Source organism: Cydia splendana, chromosome Z (assembly GCF_910591565.1).
Source record: "Cydia splendana chromosome Z, ilCydSple1.2, whole genome shotgun sequence".
NCBI classification, from domain to species: domain Eukaryota; kingdom Metazoa; phylum Arthropoda; class Insecta; order Lepidoptera; family Tortricidae; genus Cydia; species Cydia splendana.
Window position 1 is genome coordinate 21589071 of NC_085987.1, and position 21037 is coordinate 21610107.

The window sequence follows — 21037 nt, forward strand, 5'->3', positions numbered from 1 at the left end:
ATTACTGCAATGTTCTGCCGCCAGAGTGTAGCACTACCGACTCAGTAAATGTATAGACTAACTTATACATACTGTGCCTTACACTGTTTTTTGACAAATTTTCACAGACAATAAAATATGACATTGATGCATCAAGGTGGTTTGTTAACAAGGGCCTCCTACCGGTAAATGCGAAAATCGAAATTTAGTTATCTGCCTCTTTATCGCTCGAATATGCAAGAGTGATAGAGAGATTAGATAACGAAATTTCGATTTTCTTGTTTCGCGGTAGGCCATGTGATTGACGTGACTTGTGATGTGTCAATGTGGTTTGTTTACTGTATGTGCCACAAAGGTGCCACCTACGCAGAGCTTTGCCTAATATTTGTTATGCAGAGCCCGTCTCTGGGGTGCATACGCAGCAGGAGGAAGTGGTGCGATAGTGAACTAAAACAACGTCGTCCTTTAAACACTCGATGTATTTTCAAAATGCACAAATGTTATAAAGTCGTCTGTAAGCACATTAACATTAAATAACTTATAATTTAGAGAGTAAACCTAATAGCATGTTTACCGTACGATCCGTGATAGCAAAGAGAAAGAATGACAGCGCACAAGTTGCCAGAGTCAAAAATATTCTAAAGGCACCTATATACGTGCATGTCAATTAATAAAGTGTGCCATTGACTTTCCAACACTTCCCCTCAAGGGCACACTGTTATCTAAATAATAACCATAGTAGAGTCAAATATTTCAAAGAGAAAACTAACATGAAACAACTAAATTTGGCTCTACCATATTAAATGTCACAAATAAACATTGAATGTACATTTAAAACAAATTCATAATGACTCTACCATATACTAGTAATAATAATAAACCTGTTAGCTTTTTATATAAAAAAAAACAACAGATAAAAATACTTAATATAAATTTAGAGTACAATCACAACTTACTTTATATGCTCTAGTTATTGAATTAAGTATTAACAAACGTTCATAGCTTTGATAAACTCATTATGCTTAACTCTACCTAAAGGTTTTGTCAACACATCGGCAATCATTTTGTCTGTAGGCAAATACTCTACTTTAATTACATTTTTAGATATTAAATCTTTAACATAATGGTACCTTATGTCGATGTGTTTCGTTCGCTTATGACAGTATTCCTTAGCTTGTAAAAGCTTTTGAGCACTTTGGTTGTCATTATATACAATACAATTAATTTGTTTAGGCAAAATCTCAGACAAAAGACTCTTAATGAATGATACATCTTTACATACATCAGATATTGCTAGGTATTCTGATTCACATGAAGACAAAGAGACACACCTTTGTTTGCGAGACTCCCAATTAACTGTACAATTTCCCAATTTAATGACATAGCCAGTATAGGATTTTCTGTCAGTAATATCATTGGCCCAGTCTGCGTCAGTATAAGCATACATAGACCAATTCTCATTCTTATGAAAACATAGAGAATAATGAATTGTACCTGCCAAATAACGCAATATACGCTTAGCTGCTAACCAATGTGACCTATCGAAACAATTGTTAAATTGGCTAAGTTGACTACATGCATATGATATATCTGGCCGTGTACATACAGACAGATACATCAAGCAACCCAAAAGTTGTCGATAGTTAAAAACATCATCCTGCAAACAGTCATTATTTTCAGATTTTACAAGTTTACAGTTAATTTCCATAGGTGTGGCTGCGGCCTTACAATTTTCCATGCCAAAACGTACAAGTAGTTTTCTGATATATTCACTCTGATCTAGAGTCAAAGTTCCCTTAACTTTATCCCTAGACACGTTTATACCTAAACAGCTCTTAAGCGGACCTAAATTTTTAACATTAAATTTACTTTCTAAAATGTTTAACAAATTTCGCTTAATTGAACTGTTTTGGCTGTAAAACACATAAAAGTCATCAACATATAAAGCCAAAATCACTAAATCATCCTTGTTACTTTTTACATATACACAGGGTTCACACTTGGATTGAGTGAAATTATGTTCACTAAGTAAACTATGTATTTTACAGTTCCACATTCTACTTGCCTGTTTGAGGCCATAAATGCTTTTCTTTAACAAACATACTTTATTTTTATTATTATCACTGAAACCAATAGGCTGTTCCATATATACAGTCTCATTAAGGTCAGCATTGAGAAAAGCTGTTGCCACATCTAGATGGTCAATGTTTAAGTCTAACTGATTAGCTATACAAAATAAAATTCGCATTGTCGAGTGACGGACAACAGGAGCGAACGTTTCGTTATAATCAATGCCTTCCCGTTGGGTAAAGCCCCTGGCGACTAATCTTGCTTTAAAACGATCAAAATTACCAGAAGCATCATATTTAGTTTTATAAACCCATTTACATTTTATTACATTTTTACCAACGGGCCTATCTACCAATTCCCAGACATTGTTTTTAACTAGAGCATCATACTCACTTTTCATGGCATCTAGCCATTGCTGGCTATTAGAGCCACTTACAGCTTCTTCGTAGGTAATGGGTTCATCAGTCGATGGAGAGGGACCATGAGCGAGTAAGGATAAATCATAGTCTAAATACCTCGCAGGGAGTACATTACGCGTGGAGCGAGACGAGCGTTGTGGTGTAGCGTCGGCCACAGGACGAGACGCTCCATCACTTTCAACTGCCACAGGGGGAAGGCTCACTGGTTGTGGGCCGCCGGCACCTGGTGAATCAGCTGTGCTGGAGTCGCTGCTCCCAGTGCAGTACTCATCGGTTTCTCCACCTGAAAATGATGATGAATCTCTGTCAGATAAATTCAAATTAATCTCATTATTAGTATCATTGATTAAAATATTATCATTTAAAATTTCATTATTAATAATTTCATTATTTTCCATTTCATTATCATTATTTGAATTTACTTGACTATTCTGACTAGAAACATTACCAATATCACAGATCTCACTAGAAATATCATTATAAGTTAAAATGCTATCACTCGTGGAAAGTTCTTGCAAGGGGTTTGTACAGGGGTTGTAAAATCTATTCTCAATAAAAGCAACATTTCGAGATTTAATGACCTTTGTGGGATCCAAAGGATCAGCTAAGCGATAACCTTTAGATGTATCACAATATCCCACAAAAATGTATTCCTTTGCCTTAGCATCCAATTTATCTCGCTTATGTTCAGGTAACAATGAAAAAGCAGTACAGCCAAAAACCCTGAGGTGTCCAAGGTTGACCTTTTTGCCAGACCAGACCTCCTCAGGTATACGTCCAGCCAAAGCCGACGTGGGAGACCTATTCTTTAAATATACAGCAGTCATTGCTGCTTCTCCCCAAAATCGTTTGCCGAGACCTGAATGCTGTAACATGCAGCGTACCTTATCAAATATAATGCGAAAAGTCCTCTCTGCTACTCCATTTTGGGCAGAACAGTAGGGAATGGTGGTCTGGTGGATAATACCATGTTCTTTTAAATATTGAGTAAATTTAGAACTAGTAAACTCTCCACCATTATCACTACGAAGGCAAAGGATAGGCAAACTCTTTTCTTTTTCTACCATAGCTTTAAAATGTTTAAAACAATCAAATACCTGTGATTTGTTCTTCATTATGTAGGCAAAACTCTTCCGGCTGTAGTCATCCGTAAAGGTGAGTAGATATCTTCCTCCTCCATGGCTCGTCTCTGGCATTGGTCCGCAGACGTCAGTGTACACCAGCTGTAGTGGTTGCGTTGTTGCACTGTTGCTAGCCTTAGGGAAAGGCTCGGCCGAAAGCTTCCCCTTAATGCATGCTTCACAGTTCTTGAGGTTTTTATCCTGTCCATTTAAAGCAACACTAAGATCTCCAGTTTTGGAACTTGACATTGTTTCACTGTTAGCCAAACTTATGGATTGCTTCTTTGTATCCCTTATATTGCTGAGCAAGTTTGGATCATTAGAAAGGTGAGAAGACGCGCCTGAGTCCAAGAAGACATCCGTCCGGTCCTGGGCGAAGAAAGCTGCGGTGGTGGTGGCAGACTTGGAAGAATCCCTTTGTTTCCTATCTCTCTTATATTTAAAACACTTCGGCTTGATGTGACCGACTCGGTGACAGTATGTACACTTAATTTTGCTTGTAATGTACGCTGTTGTTGAGCTCCCGTTATTCGCAGACTTCCTTTGCGCCTCTTGAAGAAGACGAGTACGCACCAGGTCGCTTTTCAGCTCTTCAGAAGATATACAATACGTTTCTAGGTTGCTCACCAAAGTGTCATAGTCTGCCGGAAGGCCACTCAATAAGATTTCAGCCACTTCTTTATCTTCGACCACCCTGCCGATGTCGGCGAGTTGGTGAACTAGGGACATTACATGTTCAATATATGTAGCCATGTCTGCATGCTCGGTGAAATCTACCCTGTGTAGCTGCCTTAAAAGTAACACCCGCCGATACAGCCCTTTGTCTTCAAATGTGTCCGACAAGTTTTTCCACGCTTCTTTAGCTGTTGTCGCAGTCCGAACGTATTGAAATAATGCCGGTTTTATGTTGAGACAGACACGTGCCAAAGCGCGCTGGTCGCGCGCGGCATCTGCGCCCGTCAAAGCCTCGTCCGACTCCCTGTCTATAGTGTCCCACAATCCTTCTGTGATCAAGATCATCTTCAAAGCGAACTTCCACGTCAGATAGTTGTTCCCGTCCAGCTTCTCGATGACGGGAGTGCCCATGACGACATTAGTGGCATTTACAGCCATCGTGGCAATATGGTAAAAAAAAATATTCAGAATTAACGTTGTAGGACGACGTAAGAGGTAATATTTTGTAGGTTTTGCCACTTGATCGACAGCCACTTACTAGATGGATCACGATTTCTCCTTTTCTCGTGGTATGCTGGGCATCTTAACCTGTTATGCAGAGCCCGTCTCTGGGGTGCATACGCAGCAGGAGGAAGTGGTGCGATAGTGAACTAAAACAACGTCGTCCTTTAAACACTCGATGTATTTTCAAAATGCACAAATGTTATAAAGTCGTCTGTAAGCACATTAACATTAAATAACTTATAATTTAGAGAGTAAACCTAATAGCATGTTTACCGTACGATCCGTGATAGCAAAGAGAAAGAATGACAGCGCACAAGTTGCCAGAGTCAAAAATATTCTAAAGGCACCTATATACGTGCATGTCAATTAATAAAGTGTGCCATTGACTTTCCAACAATATTCCCTATTACGTTTTTACTGCGATGTGAGATATGGTTTGCTTTTACTAATGTTTCATGAGTTTCATGACAATATTTATAGTTTATGTGACTGCTTCATAATAAAAGACGTCATTTACGATAATATCGCCATTGTTTAATATCACAAAATTTTTAATAATATGCGGATGGCTTGTGGAGTGTGAGAGAGGTGATTACCACTTTGGAAGAGTTTCCACTGGCGGTCGTTCTCGCGCTTGGTCCGCTGGCGCGTGCGCACGGAGCGGTAGGTCTCGCCGAACGCCTTGCGCTGCCCCCAGTCCGTCAGGTACTTGGCGTAGAGGCCGGCGAAATTCACTGCTAAGTAAAGCAGCGTGTTGGCTATCAGGATTCGCGTCTTGCATTGCTCCTTAATCATAAACAAATAATTATAGGTATTGTATTGCGTGCATTCATCTTTAAAAAATAATTTCATAGGTAACTATAGTTCGTTTTTTTAGCATTAGAAAGAAGGTAAGCGGTCTTGACATGTCTTTTAATTGAAAAACGCTTTTTAAAAATCACTAACTATTACTTATGAAAGCAGAAGAATATAAATAATCGTATTAGATTCATAATTGCTACATATTTGCCGTAACTTATTTTTAAAACGTGTTTTTCAATTAAAAGACACATCAAGATTGTTTACCTTATTTCTAATGCTAAAAAAACGAACTATGGGTATAATATACCTACATAATTTAATTTTTATAATATGCCATGCATGATACTGAATGAAATGAAGTAAACAAAATCATTAGTACATATCACGTATTTAAGTAGTATTAATTTGTAATATAGATAATATACGTTGTAAATATTAAAGCTTTTTTAAAAGTTGTTTTCTTAAGGTACCTTAAGTTCAGAGAGCGGAGTTTTTGAAAAATCGTACCGCTTTTTTAGATCACAATAGGGTTGCCAAAAATGTAATTAACAATCCTGAGGATTTTTTTGGGCCAGTTGCACCAACCACATTTAACGGACTGATTAACGTCAATCAGCAGTGTAGTATGAAACTTCCCATACAATAAAATTTAGCGAACGCTTTAACGGTGACAGACGGTTTGGTGCAACCGACCATTAGCGACTTCATCGATTCGAATCCTGATTTTACGACTTTCGATCGAGAGAAAAAAATTACGAACATACTCGTATATCTAAAACGCATTTATACATTTTTGTAATAGTTTAAGTACCTATGTCCAAAAGCTAAAAATTTTAAAAAATTGCTTGTATAAATGCGCAATTTTATTTTCGAGGGAACTCATCGATAATGTACTTTTTTTTTGTTAAAACTTACAACAAATTAAATAACATGATATCCGCGGTCCCGAGCACGCACAACCATCTCGCTCACACTTAAGCTCGGTGAGAGTGAGAGAAGAACACGAACTTAACGGGGCCTTAAAAGGGGGCGTATAGCCAGGAAATTAGAAGGAAAGAAGTATGGCGCGCCGCGTGAATGTTGCGACGTAAAGATATGACAGTTGATTTTATTGAGGTAATGTAAAGAAAGAGAGAGCATTACTTGCGGATGAGTGCAATCTGGTTCCTGGCTGCTGGTGATGTGCAGCGCGGCGGCCAGCAGGTGCGCCATGGAGGCCAGCAGTCCCACCACCATGCACCAGCCCAGCGACAGCGGCAGCATGGCGTACGGCACGAACACGATGAACAGCATGTACCACACCTGGTGCTCCGCCGACTCAAACCCGATGCCTGTCCCGCTGAGCCCTGCCGCACCAATTGCATTCAAAAAGGGTCAAAAGAATTTTTAGTTGAAGAACTACGAAGCCTATTTTCTATGCTGGACCCTTAAAGTTGACTCACTCTAGACCGGGCCGGAGCCTCCGGTGGGTAGGTAGTTTTCTATGGAAAGCACCATGTGATCACCGATCAGCAGTCATAGAAAATGTCATGTCGGACGCCTCGGCCCGGGCACGGCCCGGTCTAGCGTGTGTCAACCTTTATAGGCATGTTCGCAGTTAATACCTTCTACTTCTTTGAAGCTGTATGATAAAGGCATTATTAGCAAAATGTACCCAAACTGTTCATTATATATTATATAGGTATGACACCGTACTTACCTCTTGCTACCTCTAACATTTTACAATTATACACCCGTTAGTTTGTAATTGTAATCTTCCTATAGGTACCGTCAGTTTAAAATACTTTTAACTAGCGAGATATGTGTCGGAAGCCGGTGTTGCTCGAAAAGCGAGATTGTAAACGAGTGTTTACAATTATATACCTACGGTGACATACATATGGTGGCCAAAAAATAAGTGCATTCCCATTGCCAGGGAGGTTTTGGGATTATACTGAGCAACTTTTACTATGGGACCAACCCCGAAATCGCGAAAAAAACAATGTCTGTTTCATACATTTTGGCTGGTCCATTTTTTATGAGGGGAAAAATTTTTTTCGCTATTTCGGGGTTGGTTAGATGATGCATATAATAGTACCCTGAGCGACGAGTAGTATCCAGGTGGTAGCGGCGGCCCAGTGAAGGTAGTTGTTGGCGAAGCAGCGCCACCAGCCCAGCAGGCATATGCTCACGTTTAGCAGCGAAAACGCCGCGGTCCACGCGATCGCTGACTCTGATGGATATTTGGCACCACCTGAAAAAGTACCTAGCATAAGTATACTTTACAATAACATCTACATATAATTGCAATACCCTTCTAGGGTAACATGTTGTAATGTAACTATTGTACCAGAGTAAGACCTGTACACCAACATGAGAGCAATAAAGATATTCTATTCTATTATAACAATTAATAAATATTGCTCATGCTGAAAAGAAGAAAATCTTTTGCCATGTTGATAAATAATTTTCGGAGTTCAATGCATCCCAATGTTTCCGGCCAAGTTCTAAAGAAAAAGCAATAGCCGTAAGGTAAACGTACTAGTGCTCGACGCGGTCCCAGTACATGTCATCTTGAAACCTAAGTCATTGTGAATAGAGGTGACAGCAAGGTGTCATCTATTGGGCATTAGCATGTCGAGCACTAGTACGTTTACCTTACCGGTCCTGCCGTATGTATTTTACTTACTTGCATCTGTTTTTGAATGTGTTGCGAGATATATGATGGATAAGCTAATCTGAAAATAAATATAAATACATAATTACATGTAATTGAACCTTATTTTAATTCATATAGTTGTATGGCTACATACAGGATGGCTAAAAAATAACTGCATTGGTTTTGAGATTAAACTGAGCAACTATGGGACCACCCCAAAATCGGGAAAAAACAATTTTCCCTCCCATAGAAAATGGACCAGCCAATTTTTTTTTTGTCATAGTAAAAGTTGCTCAGTATAATCCCAAATCCTCGCTGGCAATGGGTATGAAGTTATTTTTAGCCACTGTGTAAAGTGATTTGTGATCTGTGAGCTATAGACCTCGCGTTATGCTTAGAAAATGTAAACGTGAAAATAAATAGGTACACATAGTTGGTTAAGTCGTTATCACAGTGAACTCGCAATGGTCTTAAGCGCTATAGACACTATTGGCGCTTTAAGTCCTTTATGCCAATTTCCGCATTTTATAACATTTCCAAAAACTGGATCCAAATATATATATATGTATATAATAATAGAATCTGGGCACAAAATTTCACGAGAATCGGTTAAGAATTGCGACCTATAGAGAGAACATCCGGACATACGAAAGCAAAATGCCCGAGTTAAAACGGAGACCTTCGCTAACGCTCCGGTCAAGCTCGGTCCATTAAACGTTATTTCATTGTATTGCATTACCTACTATACTTACCTGCAGGATGTGGATGTTGAACATGAGTAGAAAATCTAACTGGAGATTCCTTGGTGAAGGTATCTAAAGTTACTACCAAATGGTCCCGGTGTTTCAATATTCCCTGTTTCACAGAAATTTAAATTTTAACTCATGTTTTACAAACATTGCGATACGGTCGCTTAACTGTCTTAAGATGTTTTGGTATCAGGACCATTTGATACGCGCGTACCTAAGTGCAAATTGGAAGTGAAATTTATTTTCAAAATGGGAATAAATAGAGAATAGTAGTAGGTACATATAAGATATTACATATGTATTGTATACAATTTAAATAAAATTAAGTAGAGCTCCGGAACTAAACTTTTGGTTGATACTTACTTTAAGAAGAAAGTCGACAACGTTGACCATGATTAACGACTTCTGCCGTTGTCTTCTCGAGTATCGTTGGTAGGAGAGCTCTACGCCCTCGTGCTAAAATATATTAATAATTTATAATGTACAGTCATTTAATGTATGGCTTTTAAGAAAAGTACTACCTAATACACAGTGTGTAAATCCAATAAATTTAGCAAATTCAGGGGAGTGTTTGGCTAATGTGTCAAAATATATTTCTTAGGCTATAAGAATTATGGCCCAGTTAAATTAAGGGTTTCACCTCGGAATGAGAAATATAAAGCTGGAAACTCGTATACACCTTCGTTATGAGGTATTAAAGGTTCTCTTAAAAGTCATGGCATATATCGTGTGCGCGTCGGAAGTTATTCCAGGTCAAAGGTCATAAAAATCGGCTTTTCGCTGATATCAAATTTTCTATAGCTCCAATGTTGATGTTTACATGTAGGTAAGAATTGTAGGGCATACAATTTGCGACGAGTTAGGTATCAAACATTTTTTCATGCGATTAGCCGTTTTCAAGATATACGGCATAGAAGGCGCAGTGATCAGACATACGTACTATCAGTTGATTTGATAGTGAATGACACCTTGCATTTTGTGACTATGCGCTGAAACGTGGCACAGTTGATTCTTAGCTGGTCTTGAGTAGATTCTGACCGGGAACTATCGAGAGCCACGGCACATTTAGTGGAGGGGAGGGGGAGAAGTTCGACGCTGCCGCGCTTCAATTGAAGCATCATTTCTCTAAAGCTATACATATTAGGGCATGTGATATATCATTCCCGGATAAATTAAGGATGGGGAATCTATTTTTGGAACAAAAACAATGCACTTTCTAACAAAAATAATAATAATAATCATGAATTGAAAACTACTTCAACTCGCTATTTTAACTACAGATAAAGATTTTGAATCAATTCGATTAAAAAACTCACGGTGGCAAATTTTTTTCGCTCCCAGTTCCATACATTGGTTTCGAAAAAAATTGCAACACGTGAGTTTTTTTAATTGAACTGGTTGAAAATTATTGTTTGTAGTTGAAATAGCGAGTTAAAGTAGTTCACAGTATTTTTTTTAAGAAATAGATTTTCAGTATAGGTACATTTATTTTATTACAGAGTTCATATGGCCATCTACGGTTCCCATCATCAGATCAGCTCGATGTCATTACATTGTCATCGATCTCTTATAATGTATGAACAATTTTAGCTTAATCTGAGACCATTAAGTAGCCGAGAAATGGTTGGCAAATTTTGTAGCCAAGTTTCATAGTTACAATACGAACATCGGGAGTTAAATAAAAGCATATGAAAACATTTTCTTATATTATTAGTACTTAAAATCTACCTCTTTCCTGTAGAAATACCTAAAGTTAAAGGCTATAAAGCTTAATTTTTTGTTAGAAAGTGCATTGTTTTTGTTCCAAAAATAGATTCCCCATCCTTAATTTATCCGGGAATGATATATCACATGCCCTAATATGTATAGCTTTAGAGAAATGAAGCGCGGCAGCGTCGCACTTCTCCCCCTCCCGCCCACTAAATGTGCCGTGGCTCTCGATAGTTCCCGGTCAGAATCTACTCAAGACCAGCTAAGAATCAACTGTGCCACGTTTCAGCGCATAGTCACAAAATGCAAGGTGTCGTTCACTATCAAATCAACTGATAGTACGTATGTCTGATCACTGCGCCTTCTATGCCGTATATCTTGAAAACGGCTAATCGCATGAAAAAATGTTTGATACCTAACTCGTCGCAAATTTTATGCCCCACAATTCTTACCTACATGTAAACAACATTGGAGCTATAGAAAATTTGATATCTGCGAAAAACCGGTTTTTATGACCTTTGACCTGGAATAACTTCCGACGCGCACACGATATATGCCATGACTTTTAAGAGAACCTTTAATACGTCATAACGAAGGTGTATACGAGTTTCCAGCTTTATATCTCTCATTCCGAGGTTGACCCCTTTTTTAGGCTAAAGATGACTGAGGTATATGCTGTTTGTTTCCCTAATCAATAAAATATAAAAAAAAATGAAATTAAACCAGATATAGAATTTATCCGTGTAATTAATTAAGAAGTTTTTTAAGTTACACTTAATTATGTTATGACTTAATTATGTTAATAATTGATTTAAGCAGCAATGTACCTACTGCAAACATTACGACGAGACATAACATGACATGACATTACGAGATACGAGCTTTTCATAGTAACTGCCAACCAGCGTTGACATTTACTTTAAAAAGCTCGTAACTTGTGTTACGTGTTGCTTTAAATTGCGGCCCGAATTATTTTGAATGGTTAATGTTTTCGTTGTATTTCTAAACAAATTGTATCTTAACATACATTACTTCTTAGGTCCTATAGGTACTTAACCACCGTTTAAATATAAATATTCGCGCGTATTGAATTTAAACACTGTAATACCTACCTACATATTATACATATAGGTACATATAAACTATTGCATATTTTGGTCAGATTACGTAGGTACTGTAAAACTATTAATAATTGAGGGCAAGTAATATACAGATAATATTGAGATTCCATGTTGTATGTATATACATATACTCGTACGTATAAGCCAAGCCTTGCTTACTAGCAAGTCAAGAATAAAATTATATTAATAAATAAGCAATTCTAACAAGCTCAAACTCTGATGGCATTTTAGTATTACATAAGGTACCACCCAACATACTTATATTTATTTGTGTGTTGTCTCTGTTTGTTATTTATATACCTACGTATTAAAAATGCATATTTTGGTCAGATTAGGTACGTACTGTAAAACTGTTGGTAATTGAGGGCAAGTAAATTCCTTTGTAGTTGCGAACAGGCCGGAGAACACCTTCTGCTTCCACTGTTAATGTAGGTACATATATAATGCTCCCATCAAACACTACTTGTCAAATGAGAGCCAGGATCAACATATAACAATATGCGTCGTTGTTCACTTCGCCGGCAAAAGAATTGATACCTATCTACATATATGAGTGCCAAGTTGTAGTTCACTTGGCCTGTAATTAAAGTTCAGGAATTGACTTGGCTAGTTTTTACGTACATTTTATAACTATATTATATTTGTATATGTATGTTACTTTTCTAAAAATTAGTTTGTTGGTATAGAAACTAGGCTAGACAAATCCTGAACTTTAATTACAACTCAAGTGAACTAGAACTTGGCACTCATATAGATATCAATTCTTTTGCCGGCGAAGTAAACAATGACGCATATTCTAAATGTTGAACTTGGCTCTCTTTCCACATAATTATGTTTTTGATGGGAAATCAATACTTTTTCTACAGAAATTATTAGTATTACATCATAGTAGATTTTCATACTAAAATTTATTTTTCACCTCAGCAGCTCGAACAAGGGTACTTTGCTTCTTAAAAACAGTGAGCAAAATGCGATTTTGCTCACTGAGTGAGACAAAATGACATTCAAGTGACCTTTATGGTCAAATGTCATTTCAACATGCGGGGTCTAATACAAGTTCGAAAAAATACTTGGGTTAGCAAAAAGAAACAGATAAAAAAAAGTTTAAACAACATTCATTTTTTTTTCTTTTTCGTCCATCAGGACAGGCTAAAGCTCTAAGCCATACTGCCTAGTCATAAGTAGATTTTTTGTCGTTTCAGTAAGTTCAATCCGGTAAACGTCTTTAGCTAAATACTATTCATATTAGGTCAATTCCGATAGTAATGTCTTCAGTAGTCTTCATTTTCAAAATACTTTAAGTAAAAGCGTCTCTTCCAGTTATTTGGTCATATCCATTAAACATCCATTCTCATTGGTGATTTAGCTCTTGTAAAGCGATAGCGAACTTTACAAGGAACACTTGGACAACCGGCCGTTAACTCCAAAATGATGGTTAAACGTACTTCAAGATTAATTCTCCATTCACTGCACACTACCACATTAGTTTACTGTATAATAGGCTATCGATATTACACTTTAAACAATATTAATGAGCAAAAAACAAAGTAATCGATCACAAAGCATTCCATTCAAGATGGCGCTCAAACCGGAAGTCCAAATAAACGACATTCAACGGTATATTGAGGGTTTATAATATACCCCCGAAAACTTCAGACCGCATCGTTCCAAACCACGTACGAGTATGAATTCTTAATAATTAATTAATAAAAATAAAGTTTAAGATTTGATAAAAACTGATAAAATACTATATTTTAGGTATTTTATTGTACAATTAAAATAATGAACTCAAAAAATACACAGATTATCACGCAAAATTAATTATTTTACTTTTAAGGATTTCTACCATACGAGTAGTTGACAAATAGTACGTATCCGCAATTCGGACCGTATGTTACAAATTTTTTTTAACAAAAAAAGTTGTCGATTGAAGTGTCAGTTGATGTTCGTTATTTCCATATTATTTTACTGAAATTTATTATTACGTTTTGTTTTTGTGTTCGATTGCGGTAATTAAACTTAATCGTTTGTATATCTTAAGAAAACATGAGTGTAGGTATTAAGTGATGAAGAAGGATTACATTTTTCAAGTCGTCTAATAGGTATGTTCTCACTGCTCAGGTGAAAAATTTTGTGTACTACACGAGATCAAAGTTATTTACATCTCGTGCGCTTTTGAGTCCCTTACTACGCTCAAGATTCTAAATTATAGGATTTTTCGCTTGCACGGGACTTAAAATAAGCACTCGAATAAATATCAAATTTTGATCTCTTGTTGTACAAATAACTATTTGCCAGTAGTATACTACTAAGTAAATAAGAACTGTTTTTGGAAAATTTTACAAATCGTAAAAAAGCACTGTTTCTTGATCTCATGTTCGTAAACACACAATTACCCAGCTGGATGCTAAATTTCAACTTGCTAGGTAGGTCACCTGGAAGTGGGTTAGGTTTTTGATGTTACGTGAGTCAGTACGTCAGTCAATAGTCAGTGAGAAAAATTCCGATTATGAGATCTTAATAACCGGTTGAGCTATATTCATTAAATTTGGGGTTCTAGTTACCCTTAAGGGAATGAACCAAATTTCACATTGTAATTGTTAAGTTAAATTGTATGGACAATAAATAGGTTGATTCTTACTTTATCGAAGTTGATTTTTTCTACTTGTCAATCAATATGGACCATTCCATATTAAGCGGTTGATGCATAGAAAAAATCAAGTTCGATGATATAAGAATTACCTAATGGACAATCATTTGATAGTTTAGCTAGGTAGAACCGTACAAGTTGTCCTAATATTGACAGTATGATTAAAAATAAAGTCCACGTTTAAATTAAAAAAAAGTGTTAAGTAGCAATTATAGCACTTTTGGCACTCAAACCAATAGTTCGAATTGGATGCTTTTACCCCCAAGTTAACATGAGTTTTTCGGAACTTATGTACGAAATATCATTTGATATTTACTAGTCGCTTTTCGGTGAAGGAAAACATCGTGAGGAAACCGGACTAATCCCAATAAGGCCTAGTTTCCCCTCTGGGTTGGAAAGTCAGATGGCAGTCGCTTTCGTAAAAACTAGTGCCTACGTCAAATCATGGGATTAGTTGTCAAGCGGACCCCAGGCTCCTATGTGAGCCGTGGCAAAAGTGCCGGGATAACGCGAGGAAGAAGGAAGAAGACCCCCAAGTTAACACTCAACTTTTCATTTCGACAATGATTAAAATTACACTTAAATATCATGATATAAGTCACTTCCGTCCATTTGTTTCAGTTATTAAGGCAGGTGACTAATTTCAGTAAAATATAACAAGTCCATTATGTAGTAGGTATTGTGTGTCTACGCGTGTGATGGATGACGCGTGGGTGCGGTGCAGGATACGGTGCTCGTACCATCGGCTCGGAAGGGCTCTCCGCTGTCGCGGCGATAGCTGCCCGAAGACCGCGACGCGGCGTAGCAAGCGCGCTCCTGTAACGTGAGCATCTTGCTACATATTACCATTAAGTTGAAATAACACAGTTCGTCGTATATTAATTAATACCACTCAAATGTGACAGTTACTGGGTTTTGTAGGGTTCTGGTAAGAATAAGCTAATTTATTATCATACCATTAGGTCTCTGTTCTGTTCTGTACTAACTGTTATTTAAACCTCAATTGCGACATTATTTATTGAATTTTTCCAAGGAGGCATATAACAATGCGCTTATGATTATGAACGTCAAATTTCTCGAATCACGTATTAGCGATAGGGATTAAGTGGGTATCTACGCCTACCCATAAAAATAGTTTACTATTTTTGTACCTGTCTAGGTATAGGTACACTTTCCAACATCGATTTTAAGTTTAAGTAAGTATTAGGTATGCGTAAATAAACGTCGGCAGAAGAAATGTTATTCTAAAGACAACTTGTGATTTAAACAGTGAAAACGAAGCTAAACGCGTAGTTACTTTAACAATGTGATCATCAGGAGCCGAGCAGCTGGCGCCGTCCGGAGGCAGCCGCTCGGCGTCGGGCGCGGCGCGCTCCACCTCTGTCCGCCCCTCGGCGCCCGAGCCTAGCTCTGCCTCCTGGTTCTCTTCCTCCTCGCCATTAGACCGCCCGGGAATACTTCTTCGACCCGGTCGGCTGTCCTCGCTGTTGATACTTATTCTGACCCCGGCGTCTTTATTGTGCGTATAATTGTCGGCGATATGTCCTTTTTTACCGTCTCCACGAAGGCAAATTTCAGAAAATCGACAATAGTCATCTTCATCTATTGTCTTATAGCTCAACTTGCTGGGATTTACTATAACTTCGTCATTATTATCTCCGATCTCGGTTCTGCCACTTGAACCGAATAAATCTTTACTGGTACCAGTTTTATCGGCGGTATTGCTATAACTTTTCTCTTCGTTGAGGACGCTCTCTTTGTTATGACTATTATTGTTACCGTCACCGTTTTGTCTAGTTCTTGGGCGTAAACGCTGCTGATGGTCTGCTGAAACCTTAAAAAAGAAAACGATTAAATGGTCAATCTACAGCAGTCCCATTCCCCTGGCTATATCTATTCACAAATTCCCAGGAGATTCCGCTCAACAGTTTTGGTTGTACATGGAACAGGGATGTTGCGGATGCAGATTTTTTGACATCTGCGGATACGGATGCGGATATTTAGAGGCTCACATCCGCGGATGCGGATGTCAGGATTAGGTACTTAAAAACGTCAAATACTACATATTTAGTCATTTTTATTAAAAATATGAAACTTTTGTATTTGAGCAACAATATAGGTGCGTTATATTTAATAAAGAGTAACTTGGCTAACTTTTCTGGATCTAGACGATTTCGTTATATACTCGTAGGTATAATGACGAAATTACCTAGCACTTACGCCGCCGCTAAGACATCCCTATACCGACTTGTTCGACATCCGCATCCGCATAAGCTCCGCATCGATTTTATGCGGATGCGGATGCACATGCGGACGTTGAAAATAATGCGGAAGTTCCGCGGTTGCGGATGCGGATATTCGCTACATCCCTGACATGGAACTTTGCACGGGTTACACAGTCAACAAAAATGAGATGCTAAGAAAGCGGCAATCCTGGAAATTTGCGACAAGGTATGGCCAGGGGAATGAGCTTTTTGTAGAATGACCCAAAATCGGTTATTAACAGTCGCGACACGGCAAGTGCCGAGGATGGAAAGGCAGAGCGGGGAACTTATAAACTGCTCTTAACTTCTGTAGGAACGCAGCTAAGCAAGCTACTAAACCTATTTGTTTTCAAATGACCTATCCCCTATTCTACACAGGAATATCACAATGAAAAATAAAAAAATAAATTTTCGGAAAAATCCATATAAATCATAAAATATTACTGAATCTATTGTAGAATATCTAGATAACTATTTTTATGTACAACTACAAAGTTCGTAGGTATATCTCAGGTTTCATCATCACGGTCATCTCATTTTATAGTTTCCCCTTCCCCTTTTTTTAGCGTTCCGTAATCAACTAGGAACCCTTATAGCAGTTTCGCCATGTCCGTCTGTCTGTCTGTTCGTCTGACCGAGGCTCCGTGTTCGTTAGAGCCACAGTTAGGTACACTACGTTATTACGACATTAAATGGGTTTTTGAAGTTATTTGGCACTATTCATGTTAATAAAGTAAAATGTAAGATAAAATTTGCTTATTTTCCTCATTCAATTGTTATTTAATATTTAAATTCTCTCAAACAGTTTCATTGGCTGAATGAGTAATGCCGTTGACTATTGGCAGTTTTAGAAGGAAAAGTAGATTGGTTTAACTTAAGTTTAGCCTATTGTGACGGAAGGGTAGCTACGAAACCCTACAGTGAGCATGGCCCAACATGCTCTTGGCCGTTTTTTATAGTTTTTTGTAAATAACTCGTAATAAGTAATATACATAAAAAATTGTACAATAAATATTCTATGCACTCTTTCGATAGGATCAATATTTAAAGGAGATAGTTAATACATATAATCAATTCTACACATTAATGGGGAAGTAAGGGCACTTTATTTATTTATTTAATGTCCTAACCTGGATATTAACTCTAGGCTTCCCCCCAAAAAGGGAGGGGGGAAGTGCGGTTGCGGTGCGGTTGCGAGCGCAAAATGTACCGGTTTGCGGTACACTTTGCGCTCTGTTTCTACCTACCTGTACTGTATACCTCTCAGGTCAAGTTTGGTATCATTTGCGTATAAATCTTAAGAAGGAGCCCGCGCCCTGTGGTCGCCCAAGACACTTATTAGTCGGACTGTGGGCCAGTCGACCATGGGCCCAGTATTTCTATTGCAAGCACCGCCGCAATAGAAACACTGAGCACTGGGCCCATGGTGCCCCAAAGTGTCTGGGCCTCTGGTCCGTCACACCCCCGGACTTCCGAGCCGACCCTGCTGCGTGAGATGGAGCTAGCGTTTTTAAACATGTATTATTGAATATGTTGTTAGGTTCGAAAAGATAAACCTTTTATTAGAAGTATTAGAACAAATTAAATTATTTTCAGAAAATATTTTAATTTGTTTTTATTTCAAGTAGAAACACTACTATATAAATTATAATTATATTAGGCACCTGCCGCGATAGCATAGGACGCTGGTTCGATTCCATCCTGGGGCACTGGAGACCTTGGTCACTTTTTCTTGGTATATGACATTTATTTCAGTTGATAAACCTTTTTTTGGTAAATCATGCTTGGTAAATCATGCTGGGTTCTAAGACCCAGAAAGCAATGTCTACGAATTAGCATTGACAATTTTTTTTCCAGAGCATTAAAAACGTTCACTTTGTACTCGTACCTACATTGGCATTTGCCGGGAATGGGAATCATAAAATTGTTTGTGAAAATAAGAACATATTCTAAGATTCCTTTACTAGATCTTCATATCTATGAAGCTGTAGGTATTTAATAAAACATAGATATCACCTAGTAATGGACAGATTTAATATCAGCATGGAGCAAAGCAAAACAGAAACTCATCGATACCGAGATAAGGTGACATGAGCAAGCTAATAAGTTTACTGAGCGATAACATCGCTCTAGGCTCTGTCCGCCACACGTATTTGCCAACACGGCACGATCCTCACCTCAAACTTCGATTTACACTTTCGTACCTACGCCCTACCTGCACCCTAGTATATATATTAATTTCCTGTCTGTAATTTTTAAAGGACCACTGGAGGGTTCTTATTTTGGTATATAGGCTTTTTAGACTGAGTCAGTCTAAAATACATAAAGTCAGTCTGACTGACCCATTGCATATTATATCAAGTATGTATTTTGATTGGTAAGCTTAAAATAGTTGTTTATTGGATTATTGGTTTTCGTCTTAGTTTAAAATACTTACTGTGAGCTAGGACTAGGACTAGGACTAGGACTAACGTTTTCAAGTTATTGGAGAAGGTATTTTCAAGGTTAGCATTTTGATACCTAATTTTAGCAATGCCTGCTGAAGCTGAGGTCCAATACTATAATTTATTAATGTAAAACTTCATAGAATTAGTTAATTTAATATATATTTTCATACAAAATCCTCTAAATTCGCGCTGACCATGGATCGGGGCCCCGTCACTACTACTTACTACCTACTTACGGGTTATCCGCAGATGGTCTAGAACGCAAAATGACTAGTGTGTTGTTTTGCCTAAATCGCAATTAGTCTACATCGCAAACGGTCTAGAACGCAAAATGCCCGAATTATTTTTTCCGTTTGATCTTAACTTTGTAGCGTCGACGGATGTCGACGGAGCCCCGCTTCCGCGGGGCTCCTATTCTTTGCTGTTTGGCCTTCGGCCATTTGAAGATACCTATCGAACCTAACCTACCTATGTAAAATGTGGTGATATAAAAAGTGGGCATTTTGCGTTCTAGACCGTTTGCGATGTAGACTAATTGCGATTTAGGCAAAACAACACACTAGTCGTTTTGCGTTCTAGACCATCTGCGGATAACCCCTACTTACTACTACTTTTTGCATTTTCGCTCACGCCACTTGAAGGGATATCAAGCATTACATAACTATTTAAAAAATCGTTACAAGAGTGAAGAAAAAAAACGGTGAAGGCTTACCAACTTGTCGAAAAATATAGTCTGGAAATTTAAAAGGCCGGTCGGAATGCCATAGTAAAATCGCGGCTGAATATGAAATATTCTTATGCACGTTTATTCGTAGGTATTCTCCTTATTTATTTCTCCTCTTAAGTTAGGTTATTTATAATATGAATATAAAAGTAAAATATAAAAACATTTACAAAACAATATAAAATACATATAAACACATTATAAAAAACCGTAGGTATTATTGTTAATTGTTAGCTATATATAATTTTACTGAATATCATGCCGCGAAAAAAATTAACAACGGTTTTTTTTCTGCCATACTACGTAACTGATTAACTTGTACTTCGGATATTTTATGTACCTATTTATGAATTTAAGATGCATTCAATAAAAAAAATAGGAGCTGATCTGATGATAGACACAGGAGGGTATGTGAGCATAAATTAGTTTATTGTCTGATAAGAGCTCCCAAAAGCCCTGCGTATATTGAATCATCCGTGTAAACGTCTAGACATGAATAGTCATGAGGGAATAATTTATCGAACCTATTTTCTCTTGTTTAGCTTTATATTCTGGCCAATTTGTTCTTCTGTTTATTGACAGTACCTAAACTAAATATATCTATTATCATTAATTAATTTGTACCGACCCTCCCTCCTACCTACTTATTACTGAATGTGTTCCTCTGCCTTCGTGCCTAAGGTTTGTTTTGACTTCTTACTTATTAGGTATCTATTTAGTATAAGTAGGTACTAGGTTACAAATGATGAATTAATAGAATACAGACCTTACATATAGTTAGTATACAATGTGGTATACAACTATTTAATTCATTTTTTTTTGATAATTGCTCCGTGCACATTGGTTCTGGAATGGTATATGGCCCCATGATATCATTTGTGTAATGCCACGCGTTGTCGTCGCTTGGTTTGCTCCACACCACTTTCAGATCTCGATTGGTATTGTGTATTTTTGCTCTAATCATGATAAAAATGAATAGAGTTAGACTTAAAGCTAAGGTGGCAGATATGTTGATAGCCCAGACTGTACAAGTTTTAACCGGTGTGAAGTTATCGGCCAAAGTTATCGGCGAACGATAACCCGACCAAATTAAGAAGTCGATATTTTCAACGTTTTTTTTCGTCATTAAAAAGAGCGTAAGTACATTAGTTTAAGGAAAAGTTGA

At 37.6% G+C, this 21037-nt stretch overlaps 1 protein-coding gene across 1 annotated transcript in view; it reads right to left on the bottom strand.

The window, feature by feature from the left end:
* LOC134805074 (adenylyl cyclase 78C) overlaps positions 1 to 16267 on the bottom strand; it is a 37829-nt gene extending 21562 nt beyond the window's left edge. Inside the window, exons 1-7 of the mRNA XM_063778360.1 lie at positions 15735 to 16267; positions 15178 to 15253; positions 12131 to 12207; positions 9298 to 9412; positions 7647 to 7814; positions 6713 to 6915; positions 5365 to 5554 (exon numbers count right to left, since the gene is read on the bottom strand). Coding sequence (XP_063634430.1) covers positions 5365 to 5554; positions 6713 to 6915; positions 7647 to 7814; positions 9298 to 9349 — 613 coding nt within the window. The 5' untranslated portion in view covers positions 9350 to 9412; positions 12131 to 12207; positions 15178 to 15253; positions 15735 to 16267. The remainder of the gene's footprint in view (positions 1 to 5364; positions 5555 to 6712; positions 6916 to 7646; positions 7815 to 9297; positions 9413 to 12130; positions 12208 to 15177; positions 15254 to 15734) is intronic.
* Between the last annotated feature and the right edge of the window lie 4770 nt (positions 16268 to 21037).